The 18,204-nt window shown below is 42.5% G+C and overlaps 3 protein-coding genes across 17 annotated transcripts in view; all 3 read left to right on the plus strand.

Annotated features, from left to right (window-relative positions):
- The window catches only part of wnk3 (WNK lysine deficient protein kinase 3), a 32,086-nt gene extending 29,870 nt beyond the window's left edge, over window positions 1–2,216 (plus strand). Inside the window, 1 exon segment of the mRNA XM_087782435.1 lies at window positions 117–2,216. Coding sequence (XP_087638561.1) covers window positions 117–440 — 324 coding nt within the window. The 3' untranslated portion in view covers window positions 441–2,216.
- Window positions 2,217–2,909: 693 nt separating this feature from the next.
- phf8 (PHD finger protein 8) lies at window positions 2,910–11,501 on the plus strand. 2 transcript variants are annotated; one of them, XM_087781203.1, is made up of 23 exons: window positions 2,910–3,210; window positions 3,983–4,070; window positions 4,133–4,244; window positions 4,314–4,399; window positions 4,468–4,594; window positions 4,688–4,848; window positions 4,914–5,055; window positions 5,251–5,437; window positions 5,507–5,669; window positions 5,764–5,851; window positions 6,265–6,371; window positions 6,449–6,540; window positions 6,762–6,851; window positions 6,935–7,210; window positions 7,274–7,353; window positions 7,420–7,592; window positions 7,703–7,788; window positions 7,972–8,093; window positions 8,658–8,992; window positions 9,050–9,145; window positions 9,209–9,318; window positions 9,431–9,818; window positions 9,888–11,501. In XM_087781203.1, the coding sequence occupies exons 3-23, from the start codon at window positions 4,147–4,149 to the stop codon at window positions 9,974–9,976; spliced, it is 3,096 nt and encodes a 1,031-aa protein (XP_087637329.1). In that variant the 5' UTR covers window positions 2,910–3,210; window positions 3,983–4,070; window positions 4,133–4,146; the 3' UTR covers window positions 9,977–11,501. The 2 variants fall into 2 exon arrangements, with proteins under 2 accessions (XP_087637329.1, XP_087637330.1); XM_087781204.1 differs by having other exon boundaries at window positions 7,423–7,592.
- Window positions 11,502–12,169: 668 nt separating this feature from the next.
- Window positions 12,170–18,204, plus strand: part of huwe1 (HECT, UBA and WWE domain containing E3 ubiquitin protein ligase 1) — a 30,976-nt gene continuing 24,941 nt past the window's right edge. For 13 of the 14 annotated variants that reach the window (XM_087781745.1, XM_087781740.1, XM_087781752.1 and 10 more), the window contains exons 1-4: window positions 12,170–12,263; window positions 15,087–15,153; window positions 17,244–17,289; window positions 17,657–17,726. In XM_087781745.1, coding sequence (XP_087637871.1) covers window positions 17,682–17,726 — 45 coding nt within the window. In that variant the 5' untranslated portion in view covers window positions 12,170–12,263; window positions 15,087–15,153; window positions 17,244–17,289; window positions 17,657–17,681. The remainder of the gene's footprint in view (window positions 12,264–15,086; window positions 15,154–17,243; window positions 17,290–17,656; window positions 17,727–18,204) is intronic. The other variant, XM_087781741.1, reaches the window with a different exon arrangement.

The raw sequence follows: 18,204 nt of genomic DNA on the forward strand, positions 1-18,204 counted from the left end.
CCTGAGGCCGGGGAAAGTGTGTTGGGAGTGAAACTACAATACTGACAGTTGTAGTTTCCAATTGTATTATCTATTAACGTTTTAAAATTTGATTGACATTGTCGTCGGCCTCTCAGGTGTTTTCTGCCGCACCAGTGACATCACAGGCTCCTCCCCCTGCTGCAGCGGGCCCGACCCTCTCGCCGCTGCCCCTCGCTGGAAACCAGTCCCCTTTCTGCCAACCAGCCGGGGGTCCGGCCCCATCTCAGATGACAACAGACCCTCAACCCACGCCCCCTCCTGCTCCGGCCTCCACAGCGCCACCCGATGGCAGCACATCTGCTGGAGTGGCCTCCTCCTCCTCCTCCTCCTCCTCCTCGTCCTGTTCTAATGCTGCTATACCTGCCAGTGCCAAAATCCCCTCAGCCCCCCCCTCCACTCTTCCTCTGGGCCAGAAGTGAAAGCACTGTGACGTCTGGACGACGAGTGTGTGGAGCAGGTGTGTGTCAGAGATGAATGTGAGGACTCTGGTACGTCAGAGCGGCTCGAGTGTGTATAGGTGTCAACTACAGTGTGTGTGTTTCTATGTGTGTGTGTGTGTGTGAGCCAACTGCTGCAAAAACCTTTTTTTTTTTTTAAAGTTCGACCTGACGCAGAGACGTCGCAGAGCAAAAGGACTATCACGACTAAAAAGTGCAATTATCGTTGACGACGGAGTCGCTCCCGCAAACGTCGTCCCAAGTTTCTGTGAAGCACACGACGAGCCCCCCGGAGGCTCCGCGACCTTCGCTCCACCTTTATAAGAAGCCTTTCGGCCGCAGCACCAAGTGTCTCGCTTACAGCAGCATGCCCAGTCGTCTTGCTCGCTACTGCACGTGCTCCGTTCTCATCTGGGGTGTTAGAGGCCGCGGCGAGTCCAGACCTCTGAGCCGGGACGCAGGAAGTGGAGATGAATCAACAGCAAGTTCAAGAAACGCGTTGAGTCATAGGTTTGATGTTTTTATCTTTGATTTCATGTCCAGAACTACTGAACTCTCTTGTCATGTGACTGATCATGTGACCCGGTCGCTCAGGCCCAGGATCAGAATCGGTGAGGATTCTTCTCGTATTGCCTTCTTCCCAAACCTCTTGTGTGTGAGTGGACGTCGGTCAGTGTTGGAGCATCCAACTGGTTTTTCCCAGCAAGTCAAATGTTTAACACACTCTTGTTTCTGCTGCGTGTTCCATCATCATGTTTCCAGGTGCTGCCGGCATGTTGTTGGAATCTGCTGACATTGTTGTAGAACCTCAGATGACCACTAGGTGGCACAAATACAATGAACATGAATCGATTCTTGTATTGATAATCAGACTCCAGCTTCTGTACAAATAGAAAAAGCACAATTTTCAGGAACACCTTAAAGGCTTTAAATGTTTCTTTTCAAATCTCAAATATGCTGTTTTTACATTGAAACAACTTAACGAGTGCTGATGAAGTTTAATGGTTCACAAAATCAATTTCCTGATGAAAAATGTCTAACTTTATTTTTTAATAGCATTTAATGTAAATCAATATGATTGTTTCTCCAGAGAGTCTTAAGTTTTATCTTGAAAAGCTAAACCTTCTGTTCTTAAAAAAAGTTATTTGAAGAAATGTTAAACATTTTTGAAGAGAACCAACATTTTAATCACAAACCATTTTATTTAAACGGCTAATAATCTTCTTAAAACGATGAGTAAACGAGGGGTGAGGACAGGGTTAAGTTAAGTTAAGGGCTGTGGTTTGTGAAGTGTGTCAGGATGATGTCAGCAGATTTGCTCGAGCCAAGAGCTCGACGTTAAGACGAACGAAGGTGCAACTGTTGTGTGGTTGAAGAATTGTCCAGTCGATTGTGTTTTGGCGGTGAAGACAGACCAGGAGCTCCGCGGTGCTCCACGTGTTACCAAAATGTTGAAAAGATAGAAAATATTTTTGTATCTCGACCTGTAAAGACAAGACCTGAGACAACAGTGTTCGTGTGTGTTTACAAGACATCCTGTTACCTCCAACACCTGAGCTCACGTTGTTGTCACTGATGGTGAGACTCTTGAAGCTGGAGATGATTGACAGGCAAGCATGTTGACAACCAGAAGCAGACTTGGACGGTGAGACCTTCACGTGGCGTCTGCCGACACTTTAGCCTCTTGTACATTGAACTAATTCAACTGTTGATTTATTTATGTTTTGTAACTAATCTAAATAAATGATGTCAAACATCCCACCTGCCTCTGTATTAATGTGTCATAACATTATGACCACTGACATTTAGATGATTACTATGAAGAAATAATTCACTTTCCCACTAGTGTTTGTCGCTTTACCCTGAAAATCCATTCATTTCCATATATTTGATCTTCAAATAAAAGCAATTTAAGGCATCCACACTAAATAAGACACCTATGATCTGCTATAAAATATTTATACTATTGATATGATTGTTTTTGTTTACCTGTAAACTAGGAAACGCATGAATAAATATAAAAAACAAACATCACAGTATAAAGACCATTGTTTAAATGATCTCCTAGAGATTTAGTTCTACTTTAAATATTTGAATTTGAATTAAAACTCTGCTGACATCTGGTGGACAAAAAGAATAAACCGTTTACCGTATACTACTATAAAAGTGGAAAACATTAGAAAATAACAAAAACGTTCACATTGTAACGTATTTTTATGTTTACTTTAATTTAGGTTAATAGCGAACCCGATGAATGTTTAAAAAATGTTTGTAATGGGGAAAAAACGAGACTGTTTAGTTATTATATTATATTAATAATATTAATAATAATAATGAACTAAAAATAGATTGCTACGAATGTTTAATAATTATTCTTGTTTCATTTGTAATTTTAATCGTATAATTCGAGTTTGTGTTTAGCGCCGCTCTTTTTTTGAATCCGCGCAACTTTATTGTTCCGTGTCGGCGGACAACAGCGAGCAGCGCTCTTTGAAATGGCGATGGTGGATTTATGTTCGCCGTCATTTGTTGTTATTGTGCGCGTTTAGACCGCCTCGGGTTCAAACTATCACTTCCCGCTTGAGGCTGATCACCTTCCCTTCCCCAACAAACCACACGTTCTTCTCTGACTCCAAAAACGATGAGCAAATGGTCAATATTAGTGTTGCATAATAAGGCCGCAGCTAGCCTGAAGCTCGCTTAGAGATTACTGCAGCTACTTAGCACTCGGCCTGCTTGAATTTCCTCCACGGTAAGTCCCTTTACTTCACTCTAAAATCAAAATTAACGGTTTCTTAATATGACATTGTTTATGAACGTTCGCTAAATATCAGTATTACAGTATAATCCACGAGTATTCCATTGTTTATATTAGCATTAGCTTCCGCTAGTGCCGCTAACTTTAGCATGTTGCTAATTGGTTAGCGCTTAGATAGCAAACACACAATGTTTACAAATATCCAGCCAGGCCAGTTTATCTTCAGTTACTCTCCCAACAACATTTTAAAAAACAGTTTAACATTTATAAAATGTGTTCTCACCTCAGTGCTTCCCAGATGACGTTCTTTATTTCATAAGTATCATATTCAGCGATTATTTAATGCTGAAACGCAAAGCACATGTTTTAAAACGTATCGTCAGTAAACATAATGTACTACTGTTATTATAAATCTCATTCATAGTTTTTATTATTTTGGCCTAAATAGCAGAGTTCGCGCCGTATTTTTCAAAATTACAAACAATTTTTCGTCTTGCAGTTTAAGCAATAGTAGCTGATAATGACTTACTTATGAGCACATTTTAACGTTGTAACTGTAGGGCGAAGTAGATTCATCTTTTTTAAAACTGTCGTCAAGGCTGTTTAAATAATTGATTGGATTGTGACTGTGGTTTTAAATGATCTAGAAGACACTTTGAAACATGAAACCATCTGTGGTCTTGCAAGATACGGCTGGTTGTTTTGTGTGATGACTGTATAGAAAGCGTTCCTACAGAGAAGTGCTTGAGCAGTTTTGTGTCCATAGGTTACGTGTGATGGACATCTGAAAGGGTTTCATCAGAAAAGTGACCTCAACTATCTTATTTTAACACTCCCAAACTTTCTTTAGAAGAGTAAGTATTTATATTCCACCTCTCTGCTGAGCATCTTTCTGACATTCAAACCTCTTCCTCAGTCTTGTGTGTAAAGATGGCATCTGTGCCCGTCTACTGCCTGTGTCGCCTTCCGTATGATGTGACTCGTTTCATGATCGAGTGTGACATCTGTCAGGATTGGTTCCATGGCAGGTGAGTGAAGAGCTTTATTGCTGAGGAAACGCTTGATTAGAATCCTGACCTGCTTTACTTTCTGCGTAGCTGTGTTGGAGTTGAAGAGGAGAAGGCTGCTGAGATCGACCTGTATCATTGCCCCAACTGTCAGGTCACTCATGGACCATCAGTTAGTGAGTCATCAACCCAAGACCTTCTTTGCCTCCTGGATCAGCATATGACCGAATCCTTTTCTTTCCAGTGCGTAAAAGGCGAGGAGGCAGCAAGCAGGTAGATGCCAGCTTAGCTGGAGGGAGAGATCCCAGTCGACCCGTCAAGACTGGCAGCCCACAGTTTGTCAGAGAGCTTCGCAGCCGCACATTTCCAAGGTGGGTTTCAACACAGAGAGACTATTTAATTGATTGTGAAGTGAAATGACAAATGACTTGGCAATAAACTTCATCTCCTATTCCGGTCCTCAGTGCTGATGAAGTCTTGCTGAAGCCATCTGGAGCTCAGCTGACCGTGGAATTCCTGGAGGAGCATTCCTTCAGTGTTCCTGTGATGGTTCTGAGGAGAGACGGTCTGGGCATGACCCTGCCGCCGGCGTCCTTCGGCGTGAACGATGTGGAGCACTACATCGGTGGGTCTTGGTGGACCTGAGCTGAATCTCAGGACCATTTTGCTGATGCTGTGTTCCTCCTGAAGGTCCCGACAAGGAGATCGACGTCATCGATGTGTCGCGTCAGTGCGACCTTAAGATGCGTTTGGGAGATTTTGTGGAGTACTACAACAGTCCCAACAGAGACCGAGTTCTGAACGTGATCAGTCTGGAGTTTTCAGAGACCAGGTAAATAATAAAACTGTAAAAGTATTTTTATATTTTGCATGTTCAGTAAATGACATTTGATCGTTGGAAAAAATATTAATTCATCAAAATGTAAAAGTCTAATTAAATGTATATACGTATAGTTCTGTCTGTTGTATGAAAAAAAAAATCTTGCGGTCGTTATGGACAACAGGCTGAAGAGCAGTTTTGTTTCAGGCTCTCAAATCTTGTGGAGACCCCGAAGATTGTGAGGAAACTGTCGTGGGTGGAAAATTTATGGCCGGAAGAGTCCGTGTATGAACGGCCAAATGTTCAGAAGTACTGTCTGATGGGAGTGAAGGACAGCTACACAGACTTCCACATCGACTTCGGAGGGACCTCAGTGTGGTACCATGTTCTGCGGGTAAGAACGGAAACTTTATAGTTTAGAGATGAATTCCTTGACGTCTGAGTCCATTATTGTTGCTCTCAGGGCGAGAAGATCTTCTACCTGATCTCACCCACACCAGCCAACCTGGCCCTCTTTGAGCGCTGGAGCTCCTCGTCCAACCAGAATGAGATGTTCTTTGGGGATCAGGTGGACATGTGCTACAAATGTTCCCTGAAACAAGGAAACACATTGTTCATACCAACCGGTGAGCAGAAGCTGAAGTTAAAACAAGAACCCGTCAATTGTTGTCTCTTTATAAGTCGGGTCTCACCACTGAGAGTAAAACATTTTCATTCCAGGTTGGATTCATTCTGTTCTGACTCCGGTGGATTGTTTGGCCTTCGGAGGAAACTTCCTGCACAGTCTTAACATCGACATGCAGCTTCGGTCAGTGACCAGTTGATGACACACACACACTCTTCAGCTTCTCTGTCGCAAACAAGTTATAAAGTAGACGATGAAGTTGAGTTAAGACAAACTGCTGGAACAACATTGATGACATGTATCAAAATGAGGCTAATTTAATCAATCTTTATGGGTTTTATTATTATTATTATTTTGTTATTATATTAACGTAAATGTTTGAAGTTGAGATGAATTAATTAATAATTAAGTTCCTGTTCATAAATCTTCTTCATAAAGTCTATTATTGTCATCTAAATATTGAATGGTTGACTTGTTACTTTTCAGATGCTGAAACTTTGTATTTTAAATTGAATAATTCAATATTCTGATGACACTTGATAAGCTTCCAAAATCAGTCAAATCTTAAACTCTAAACCCTCATGTGGTGTTTGCAGGGCCTACGAGATCGAGAAGAGATTAGCCACTGCAGACTTGTTTCGATTTCCTAACTTTGAGACGGTGTGCTGGTACGTGGGAAAGCACCTCCTGGACACTCTGAGAGGTGAGTCCTGTCCTCGGTCATTAATGGATATTTGTCCTGAGCCAGGCCTGTTGTTTATCCAAAACTTGATCTTCCAGGTCTGAGGGAGAACCGCAGACATCCGGCCACGTACCTGGTTCACGGAGCCAAAGCACTGAATAACGCTTTCCGCACATGGACACGCAAAGAGGTGACGCTTCCGTTCGTTATCCACTATTATGTTGGTGCTTGTTGTTGCCTCACAATCATCTGACTGATGGTTTTCTGCTGAAACTTTTACAAGATGATTGCATGTGAGGCTTAAACAATGACATGGAAATAAACTTTTTTTTGTGTGTCTCAGGAACTTCTGAGTAAATCTTAGTCTTCTGTTTGAGCGTTCATTAATCATTTGTATCTGTCCTTCATCAGGCTATAGCTGAGCACCAGCTGGAGATCCCAGAGACCATCAACACTCCGATGCTGGTGAAGGATCTGGCTAAAGAGATCCGTCTGGTGGAGGTAACTGGAGTTCATCAGGCAACACTGATGAGGTTGTCAGCTGGTCCAGTCCCTAAACCTCGTTCCCGTCTGTCTCTCTTCAGGACATTTTCCAGCAGAACATTGGTCGCAGCGCCCCACAGTTCCCCGGGTCGCCGCTAACAAAAGCTCCTCTGACAGCGTCCCTCAACTCCGGGAGACCGCCTGGAAAAAAGAAAGGACCAAAACCAAAGGACGTACTCGGTGGTCTTGGGCCATCAGGGACTAAGAAGAAGACCCAGAAGGGTCTGTTGAAGACAGAAGTGGATGAACTGGACCTTCTGGAAATACATACCAAACACACGCTCAAGAAGTTCCAGCCTGGCAAATCCAAGAACAAGGTAGGAACATGAGTGATGTTGAGAGACTGGTGGTCTTTACAGTCAGGATATTCTCTCCTGCAGTTGGAGCTGCCACTGGAAGACTTTGAGAAGTTAAAAAAAAGCAAATTGAAGCTGGTGCTGACCAATGGAAAGATCCAGAGGTAAAGACAAAGTCCTGCTGCCGAGTGTTGGAGATGGAGAGGTTTGACTGTCCATCGTGTCAACAGCAGGAAGGACGGAGGCAGCAACGGCGCCGGAGGTGCCGGGAGCTACGACCTGGACCTGGACGGATCCAGCAGCTTAAGTGAACTAGAGTCCGATGACGAGCTCCAGATCGACGAGACTCCTCCTCCGCCCAGACGCAAGCTTGTGGGCATGAGCAAGAAGAAGAAGCTCAGTGGTGAGTGGAGACACGAAGTGACTGATCAGTGTTTCACTTGAACAACAACATGTAAGAAGTCACAGCTGTGCTAGTCTTTATTCTGACTCCATCACTTTAAAAACCTCCAGGTCTTCCACGGAAGCTTCCTCGGGCCAAACCGTGCTCGGACCCGAATCGCATCAGGGAGCCGGGGGAGGTGGACTTTGACATTGAGGTGAGGGTTCCGCGCAAGAAAACGATAATGAACACTCAATCAAATAATTGTTTATTTCCCACTAAGAGTCGCATATATTTGCCAAACATTTTAACCCTAAAGCATTAGCGTCTCTGCAGGATACATTTGACTCTGAAATCTTCAAGAACCAGCTGTCAATGTTTATATCATATTTGCTTCCAGGAGGATTACACGACCGATGAAGAGGCGCTGGCAGCTCACGGCCTGAAGGGCGGCGCTGGAGGCATCCTGGACCTGCTGAAGGCCAGCAAACAAGTGGGGGGTTTAGACCCTTCAGCTCTGGGGTAAATATTTAGCATTGTAATGCAAGTCTCTCTGCACAGCTGGCTTGTCCAGTTCTAGCTGAACGTGCTATTTTGGATAGATTGACTTTATTCATACAAACTGGAAACGAATAACATAAATGTTTTAATTAGTCTCCCAAAATACTAATAATCAGAAGCATCACTATGTTAAAATTAAAAGGGATTATGAATGAATGGTTTAATTAATATTATTTATTCGTAATTCATTTATAGTATTCTACTTTCTACCATTCATTATTATAATTGTTTTTTAATTAAATAATGATAAAAATAACTTTACATTTTTATATTTTTTGTATTTCATTGTTATTTACACCAGACATAAAACTGCATTTCATTGTACATAACTTTCCAAATAAAGTTGTACTTTGACAATAAATAGATTCTGTTCTTTGACATCATTTTCCAGTCATTGAAGTTTTCCAGACTCTAGACTTTTGCTGGTTACAGTGATTTTGATGCTTAAAAGGAAATGTTTTTCTTGGTCATAATGTTTCAGTCCAAACTTGTTTGAAGGATTAATCCTCGGATCTTGTTTTCTAGTGAAGAAGCTCCGGCCTCCCCGAGCACACGTGATGCCATCCAGGGAATGCTGTCCATGGCCAACCCCCCGTCGTCGTCCTCGTCTTCCTCCTCCTCTTCCTCGCCGTCGTCCCTCTCCGGCGGCCTGACGGAAGGGCTGGGGCTGGTCAAGGAGAAGGGGAGGCGGGCGGTGTGGTTGACCGGAGGCTCCAAGAAGACGGGAAGTCTGGACAAGAAGCGCGTGATCCAGCGGCCGGGGAAGCGGCCGGTGAAGCGGCCGGCGCGACACATGAGTGACGAGGACAGTCCTGACGAGCAGGAGACTCTGGGAACGTGTTTCAAGGACTCGGATTATGGTGAGGTCTCTTTATCTTCAACGTCTTCTTGATCGTTAACGTCTGCTGCTCCTGAAGTGTATCCTTCCTTGGAGTCTGACGAGGAGGACCACGCCAACAAGGCCAAGATGAGGCGCAGGAAAAACTGGGACGACACGCCCTGGAGCCCCAAAGGTACTAGACCTGCCCCCCCGCTCGCTTCTCTTCTGATCATCCCTCGCTCTTCTCCTCTCGCAGCCAAGGTGATGCCCACGCTTCCTAAGCAGGAGCGACCGGCGCGGGAAGGAGCTCGAGTGGCGTCGGTGGAAACTGGTCTGGCAGCTGCTGCAGCCAAGTTGGCACAACAGGTGAGACCGGGAGCTTCAGTTCTCTCGTGGAACTGGTTCTTTTGAGTCATGTTCGTGACGCTCGCTGTGAGGCAGTGTTTTCAAAGAAGTGTCCGTTTCCTGTGTGGCGCAGGAGCAGCACAAGCCGGTGAAGAGGAAGTACATCAAGAAACAACGTCCTCCCGCTCCAGTGGCGTCGCCTCCTCCGGTGCAGCCCGAGCCGGCCCCCCCGTCGCCCCCCGTCACCTCCGAGTCCGCGGGCGACTTCAGCCCCGACAGGAGAATGGACTACTACTCCGCCAGCCTGATGGATCACGAGTACACGGCGGGACCCGGCCCCTTCGGTTCCGGGGGTCCGAGAGGAAGCGGTGCCATGGCGCCCGGAGTCTTCCTCACGTCACGCCGTCCTTCCATGTCGCCTCAAAACAGCGGCTCCCACTCGGGCTCCTCCCCTGCCGGGGTCAGCGTTCAGGGCAGCGGCAGCAGCAGCGGAGGCGGCGGCTGTGCAGGAGGAAGTCAAGGTGAGTCGACTCTCGGACCAGAACTCAACTAACGCAACCGTTAACCTGTGTTCCTTCTCCTGCCTTCAGGGAAGCGGCCGAAGAAGGGACTCGCGACCGCGAAGCAGAGACTTGGAAAGATTCTGAAAATCCACCGCAACGGGAAACTCCTCTTGTGAGCGCAGCAGGACTGAGGAACTCTGCAGGATGTTTTGATACAGAGGGATGGAGAGAGGCAGCACTGTTTTAGATACATTTCCTCCTCATCCCTCCATTCTCTCCCATTAGTTAGCACACCTTCTTTTTACTTTTTAAATTCTAAACTGGAACATGTTTAAATCTACTCATCAGTTCACACAAATCTATAATTTTTTAACTAAAGTCATGATTTTACTCCACAAAGTTGCCTCTTTTTCTTGCTCAGCTCTGTTTGTAAACAACAAACTGTTGATGGATCCGGTGGTGAAGTTCTTGTCTTGGTACCTGAACCAACGGTAGAAGATTGAATTCAGAAAGAATAATGTTGCAGATCTCTGAAGATGTTGGTCTCATCAGAGCTCTTTGTGGAAAATTATATAGAAATATATAAAGTGAAGTGAAAACATCCAAAAAAAAAAATCTAAATATCGGGCATTATTTCAGAACTGTCGACGTGTAGATGGTCGACATTAGTGAAGACATTGTCTTCCTGATCAGTTCCTCCGAGGCTCTTGAAGATTCTCTCTCAGGTCTGTGTTGCACCTGCTGTGAGGTGTCGGGAAAGACTGGAGCCAAATCAGAGGTTCTAGAGATTCTGGCTCAGGATCGTCTTTCAAAACAGACAGAATATCAAGTCATATTCGTCACACACTCGGCTGATCCTTTAGTGCTTTTCTTTTTTAAGTTCTCAGGCGCACAAATCTCTAATGTTGAGATCTGGACTGTTTCCCCGACCTCTTCATAGTATATAATGTAGTTAACGTTTAATGAATTCTTGGCTTCTGTGTTGGTTTGACTCCTCTTCAGTGTGCGCTGACGGTCGGGAGGTTTCTGTTGTACATTTGTAATATTTGTAATTTATATAGCTACGTTGTAATAGAATATTATTATTGGATGAAGAACCTTTTATTCCACAGAATGTACTAGTGATTAAAAACGGCTAGATTGTGACGACGCAGCAATTTGTAAATAAGTGTTGTAATTTAATTTTTTATAGTCAACTTTCTAAACATCGTGTACGATATCCACGCGTGTGCTCGGAGGAAGTTCTTTTATATCTGTTCGTAGTGATGTCACCATTAGTCTGTCGCGATGTCGTAACTTTTTCTGACGTGCAGAATGTGCGCACTCGTTTGATTTACTGTTGTTTGAATAGTGAATATCACTTTTGTGTTGTGTTCCAAGACAAGTTTCATACTCACTGACCGATAAAGTCTACTTTGGTAAAATACACGTTTCTTTGACTGCTTGTGTTTTCTGTCTCACACCTGACACCTGAATGAAACGACTTATTTATTTACCCATAAATCTGAATCCCACACGTGTCGGTCAACTGTAGCAACGTGTTGCTTCTTTTCTTGGTGTGTAAATAAGTGAACCTTCATCCATGTCAGATGTTGCTTCAATGTATTTTTATGATTCAAATGTTCCTTCGTTATTTCCCATTTGTAGTGAGTTTGAATACAATTTTATATTAAAGTGAATAAAAATTAATATTTTTAATAAGATGGTGACTTGACTTATTGTGCTGGTGGCTCGAGTCTCTTCAAATATCACATTACATTTAAATAAAACGATCAAATATCTGCTAAGAGGTCATTTAGTGCTTCAGTGATCATTTGTTAAGAGTAATGAATGTCAAGTTAAATTCTGATAAAATTGCAATATTTATATCATTTATTGGAATCTCATATTCCACTCCAAAGAATAATTTTTAAATCAAGCCTGAACTTGTATTGATATCAATATGATTTTGAAATAAACACATGTTTGTATCATATTTTAAACTATTAAAAACAAAATCAAGTTTTGTGTTTAAACTTGTCGAAGAAATAAAAAAAAAGACCCAAATTGATTAGACTTAATTTTGTCATTATGTTCCAGGCTAGAAATCAGCATTTTAATTCTATTTTTAAATCATCCTAGATTCACAAAACAAACCAACAAATTGGAATAAAAGACGATAAAAGTAGGCATTAAGTCATATGTGTTCTTTTTTATGCGGTCAAGTATGCTTGGAAATACGAATGTTTATTTCAAATCTGAGGCAGAATTGTTTTAACGAAATTAATAATTACATAAAATGTTCCAGTAAGACACCCGTTGATGAACTAAAAATTAAATGTTATTTTATTTTTAAATTTGAATATTGACTTCATCCGCATCCTGAGTGTCGTGTGTAAACGTAGCTTCATGTAGTCTCGCGAGAACTGCGCCCTCACCACTCGCTAGTTCAAGATGGAGAAGTAAATGAAACCCGAATTCGAGGTGAGCGAAAAGATTATTTTCCGTTTTCTTGTGGAGCTTTTACGTTTTGTGTCGTGTGTGTAAATGTATTCTCGCTATTGTCAAGGGGCTGGACGGGTGCTGCTTTTTTTAGGCCACGTCCGAGCGTGTTTAACGGGAGAGGTTCGGATCTTTTGCTGTGTAAACCGCCATTTTTAATTTAGCAACAATCGAGCATCGTGTAGCTGCTCAACTCCTCAGCGTTTTTTAACTTCTTTCTCCCCTGATCGCCACTGAAGTCTGCACCTCTGAGAAGGAAGGGCCGACGACAGAACTAATGGCCGATCTTTGTTTGGAACGACGCGTTCTTTTGATCCATCGCCACATCTAAATGTTGCACAGTTAGCATGACAGCTAGTCACCTGTCTGCTAGCTTGTATGCTAACGTTAGCGCTGCTTTGACTCAACATCACCTGCGTAGTTGCTGTCTCATTGTTCGTGTCAACAATCCCACGATTGTTTCGCGGCCGCTGTTTGTGTCCAACAAATCGGGGAAAGCTTTTTTTTTTTTCCTGGTCGTTTGTGGCCAGAAAAACCGGGATAGTTTCTTTTCTCCCCCTTTTAGTTTTTGACAGCTACGAAAATGACGAAACGTAACAACATTCTCAGTCACTACTTTTGAAGTGTTGTCAGCAAACTGTCCTTTTAACCTCCGACATATTCCTGATCTTTGACAGTAGAACAGACAGTTGGAGGTGAAACATGCTTTCAGTAAGAAGTATTTGATCATTACACGATTAAAAGTAAAAACGAACAACCCTTTGTATAGTTTTGTGGCTCATTTTTAATGTCAAACTCTTGTCATTTACTGAGTCACTGTTATGTCTGTTTAAACGTGGAAGAGGAAAAGTAATTGGGTTTCAGACCGAACTGTGAATCAACACCTTGTTTATTTTATCCTTCGCACAATAAAATATGTTATATTAGTAATCATGCCTTCTTTAAGACTATGTCCTTCTATCCCAGCAGGAGGCCTGTACGTACTTGTATAGCAAGTTGATTAGGTCTGTGACCAATGAAATGAGTCCAATTGAACAGAGGATGCGTTAAACAAATGACCAAATTAGAAATGTTACTATAGCATCATTGACGGTGTGAAGAAGAAGAAGGAGGAATAGATCTGACACAGTTGGGAGAACTGGACCGTTTACGCTCAACCATCACCTCTTTGATTCCTGGGTAAAGAGCTTTGGTCTTCATTAATTAAACTCTTGTCACTTCAGGTTAAAATGATGACACAGAGACGCTGCGATCACAAACATAGCAGACTGTGAGCTCACTCCCTGCACAGGAATTACGGCAGTCATCTGCTTTGCTTTTGTTTTATTCGAACCTGTCCCGGCAACAAATATGTCACTGCAGATTTTAAACTGGAGGAGATTGATAGTCATCTGAAGGTAATGCTAAATAGATAGATAGAAGTTTATCGATCCCTCAGATGGAACTATTGTAAGACACATTGTTCGTATGGAGCTCAATGTTGTTTTGAGTCAACCGTTTTTTCTGTAAAGAACATTCACGTTCTTTTAAGACTCTTGCGTGAACATCAACTAAGTATCTTCAGATCAGAAGTCCTGAATATGAATTTGCTGATCTGTTGTGTACTCGTGTAGTAAATGACTATATGAACATATGTTTTGTGTTGAAGGCAGCACAGGAAACTTTGATGACATTGTCAATAGCAGCTCATCAGTGAACAGTCTCTTAAATGTATCAAATGAAAAGTATTCCCACAAAAAAATGTAGTGTTTATTGGACTGTGTTTGATGATTGGCATTAAAGAACAAACTCTCAGTTCATTTAATTTTAAAATCTCAATAAAACAATGTCTGTCCTAAGACCTTTCAAATGGTATTTGTCATGTAGATATTATCTTAATGTCATTTGCAATTTTCAAGATGCAAATTCATATAATCTGGTATCAGGCCTCCAACGTTTTTTTTTCCTATGTTCTGATGATGTATGTCTGTGTTATAATATTGAATTCGTATTTAGTCGTTATGAAGTCTCTTGCTTTGTCCACTAGATGGCGTCCAAGTAGTCAATGTAGTGGCGTGTGTCTTGATGTGTTGTTGACCCACTTTTCTCTTCTGCCCTGCACAATCAAACATCTACCAGATGTTAACTAAATGAGAAAGATTAAATGTTGAGCTGATAAGATTTTGTATTCGTTCCTACATGTTAACTTTGTATGTCAAGAAATAAAATGATTTGTTTTTTAGTTTTTGTTCTGACCACATGAACAAATAACTTTGGCACAGCTGAAAGTTCACCTTCTCTGTCATGCTCGTGAAAAGGCCCTGAACCTTGAATAGCTGTTAGAAGTATTGCATTAGAGGAATGTGACAGCATTTAGATGTATGGTCAATTACTTTCCACACAAGTCGATTAGAAAACTACTCTGGAACCAGTGTAGTGCATTAGTGTGGATTAACAACCCCAGCCATAGATGTCAGAAAAAACATCTTGCTTTACTGCCCATCCGTGGTTCTGTCTTCTCTGGCATGAAGTGTTCTTTTTCAAGGTTAATTATTTAAAAAACTATTTGTTTTCTCTCATTAACTAGTTATCTTGTTTGTTTTGGAGCATATTAAAGTTCTGCTGCTCACGTTTTTTTAATATGTTTCGGAGATCAAGTCAAAATACTTGCCAGTGTATTCACGAATGTACATTTTTGCTATTGTCAAGATTATTTGTACATTGGTTATCTGTGATGTTGGTCGACAAACAAACAAACACACCTAGCGTTGAAGTGGACGGCTCGATTCAAACTACTCCTAACAGTGTTTGTACGTTTGATTTCAGACGACTGAACAAGACACAGCGAGCCGGTGTGAAGAATGGTGGAGCTGGTGGAGTCGAGCACTTTTCCGTATGTAAAACTCTTCAGAACTTTGCTGCTGCTGCTTATGAATGAATGAATTCAAACAAACACACACTTTATTCACAACGTTTTATCATTAGAGGACATCACGAAACGTACATCATCAGATCCTGTTTCTAATCGCGTTTAATGTTTGGTGGCATCTGAAGTTCTAATGCGTGTAGGATGCACCAGAGGTGATGGCGGGAGATAAAGATCAGATTTATCCTGCCAAGAAAAGCCTTGTGTCCATGAAGACCTGGAACAGTTACACAGGCTCTGGCTTTTTATTTTGTGTGTCCTAAAGCAGAACACTGCACAGGTTTAGATCCTAAAGTGTCACTTAAATGTTAAAAAAGGTGCAAATGTGAAAATTTGGATTTGTTTTGTCATGTTTATAATAGCCATTTGACCCAGAACACAGGAATCTCTTGCAAACCTTTATTGTTGCACGATACAACTGTGGTTCTGTTGCCCTTATTGACCCATTTTCATCGCTGGTCGATTAGTTTATTGCTTCATTTGAGTCACTTTGGGTCTCAAACCCATGGATGGCAACTTTTGCTCAGCATGATGGGCAGCGTCTTTGCACCTGTAGGTCAAACTAGACACTCTTGCCAACAATATTCTTTAAGAGAGAACAATCATAGGTGGTCATAATGTTATGGCCCTACAGTGATGTTGATCCATTAAATGTACCTTGAGAAAGGGATTTAAGATGCCATCATGTTCTGAAATATAAAGGAACATTGTGTCATTGTTGTGTCATTGCAGTTGCTAAGGGCACTGTTACGGTTTGAGGCGATGTCTCTTGAAGTGTGCTAACCTGCCTCATGTGCTCGGTTCTGATCAACTGGGTCTGGTCATTGGCTCACTTGGAGCTCACTTCAGGAGTCATGGTACCAGCAGAGAGTGTGTGTCTGCTGCACAGCCCAGCGCGGGCACTCGCCTGAGATCCACACAGCGGCCGGTACACTCGGGCTCTCCGTCCAGCCGGCACCAGAACCGGCCCGAACCAAAATAGAAAAGTCGCCGTGTCACGTTAAACCGGGGCGACCATGATTCAGCGACTTATTGTGCGTCTCACCGGAGCCTCTGCTAGCTCGCTAGCTAACGCGTGCTGCGACTGCTGAAGCCGGGTAAGATCCGGACACGATGTCCAGAGAAATGATCGGTCAACGGGGTCCAACTCACGCCCCTCGCCGTCGAGGCGGGTTACGGTTTCGTTTTTAGTCGTAGCTGTCGGTGGCGCTGGAGAAAAGGGCTGGAAGGACGCGTTTGAGGCCTGTTCAGCCCCGAGCTCGAGTAGTGCGGCGCCGCGGAGTGACAGCTGCGAGGCTACAGGCGAGCAGGAAGCCGGTTCAGGTTTCCGCCGAGATAGTTGGTGTTTGTCGGAGTACGTGCGGACGCCGGCGTGTATCTGGGGCGTCTCCGGGGTTTCGATGCCGTAACGCTGCGAAGTGGATGAAAAAAGGTTACATTGCTAATTTTACCGGTCGCCAGCGGTTAGCATGCTACATGCTAACATCAACTCCGCACCAGACGATCCCGATCTTTCCCCGCTGTGGACCTCTCGGTGGTCCTGGTGTCCGCCCCGCACACCGAACAGAACCAGTGGATGCTTTTACCGATCGCTGTTGTTACTTGAGTTTATTTAGAAAACAAAACGATGTTAGCATTTCACATATTAGCTTAATAGCCTCAACTTGATTTTAAGATAAGTTCACTTGTGTTCGAGCAAACTTAACGGTGAAAGCTGATATTAAACCCTTTTATACGAAATACGCAAGTAAACATTTTGATATGAAATCACAAGTAAAGCCAGCCACATGCTAAAGGTGGACTAGTTTGCTTTGTTGACGAACACACCTCGCTACATTATCATGGAGAGAAGCAACAGCATATTTATTATTATTATTAACGTCTAGTGAGTTGGTGCACGGACAGAAAACCTAGTTTTACTGTGTATTTTCCGAAGCATATTGTTCAAGAATGTTGCGATCAGTTAAGTGTAATCGCTCAAATGGCACATTACTGTGTCTTCACCTTTTCAAATGTTGCTTACACTTGTTGATATCTTCCAACATTATGCTCCTCAGGTGACAGGAATATGCTCTAAGCTGAGGATTGCCAAGATTCTTTCCTGTAAGTATGTCATCTTTAACTCATACATTTAGTCAGAAAGTTTCTGTTTAAAACATAGTTCGATGAATTATGCTTAAAAACCAGAGTAATGGTATAAAGCATTTAAAAAACGATTTGTTGAGTGACACAATGGAGTTGACTGATCAATTAATGACAAGGAGCCGACTTCTCTTTTGTTTACATTATGTTTATAAAGAATAACTTTTTCTCGGATTGGAAAATTTAAAACATCGGCGAGAGCAGTATAGTAGCGTGTGAACAGCCTTGACACTTTTTCACAGACAAATCTTAAATAGTTTCTTCTAAATGGCCTCACTAACACGTTGTTATTTTACGCTATTGTAACTTAAAACGTTTGTCTTCACAGGAGCTGCGCATAAAGGTTGTTGAAAATGAAGGTGGACAGAAGCAAGTTAAAGAAAACTCCTACAGAGGCTGTAAGTGTTGTTCCTGCGCCACAGTTGGTGACTTTGCTTTTGCCTACCATGGTTTTTGTGTATGCGTGTTACTGCCCAAGATGTAGCATAGTCATTAAAAACATTCACACTTTAACTCACTTTCTACTGAAATATAAAGACTTTGTGTGTGTGTGTGTGTCATTGTAAAGCACATGTATGAATTTGAAGTGAATTTACTTTCTTATCCTGTGACTCTGAAACAAAATAATTGAAGTGTGGCGTTTCAGACCCAAACTTGTTTATTCAGTAGTTATCGGTCGACGGGTGGAGCTCGTAAGAAATAAGAGAATAAGGGGAATACCAACAGATGACTTGGAACGGGTGACTAAGCAGAACTCTGCATGCTGCAGATGAAGCGTTCTATTAAAATGTCAAATTTAGGAGCCATGATAAAAAAAAAAGTTGACTAATAACAGGAACACATGTTTGTCTTTAGTAGCATCAGGACGTACAAGTA

This window comes from Callionymus lyra, chromosome 19, assembly GCF_982586985.1.
Source record: "Callionymus lyra chromosome 19, fCalLyr1.hap1.1, whole genome shotgun sequence".
NCBI classification, from domain to species: domain Eukaryota; kingdom Metazoa; phylum Chordata; class Actinopteri; order Syngnathiformes; family Callionymidae; genus Callionymus; species Callionymus lyra.

Excerpts from the sequence above, each read along its gene's own strand:
- phf8 (XM_087781203.1), top strand. The coding sequence starts at position 4,147 with ATGGCATCTGTGCCCGTCTACTGCCTGTGTCGCCTTCCGTATGATGTG. Across the intron at positions 4,245-4,313 it reads CAGGATTGGTTCCATGGCAG|CTGTGTTGGAGTTGAAGAGG; the intron begins GTGAGTGAAGAG and ends CTTTCTGCGTAG. Across the intron at positions 7,789-7,971 it reads AGGTGGACTTTGACATTGAG|GAGGATTACACGACCGATGA; the intron begins GTGAGGGTTCCG and ends ATTTGCTTCCAG.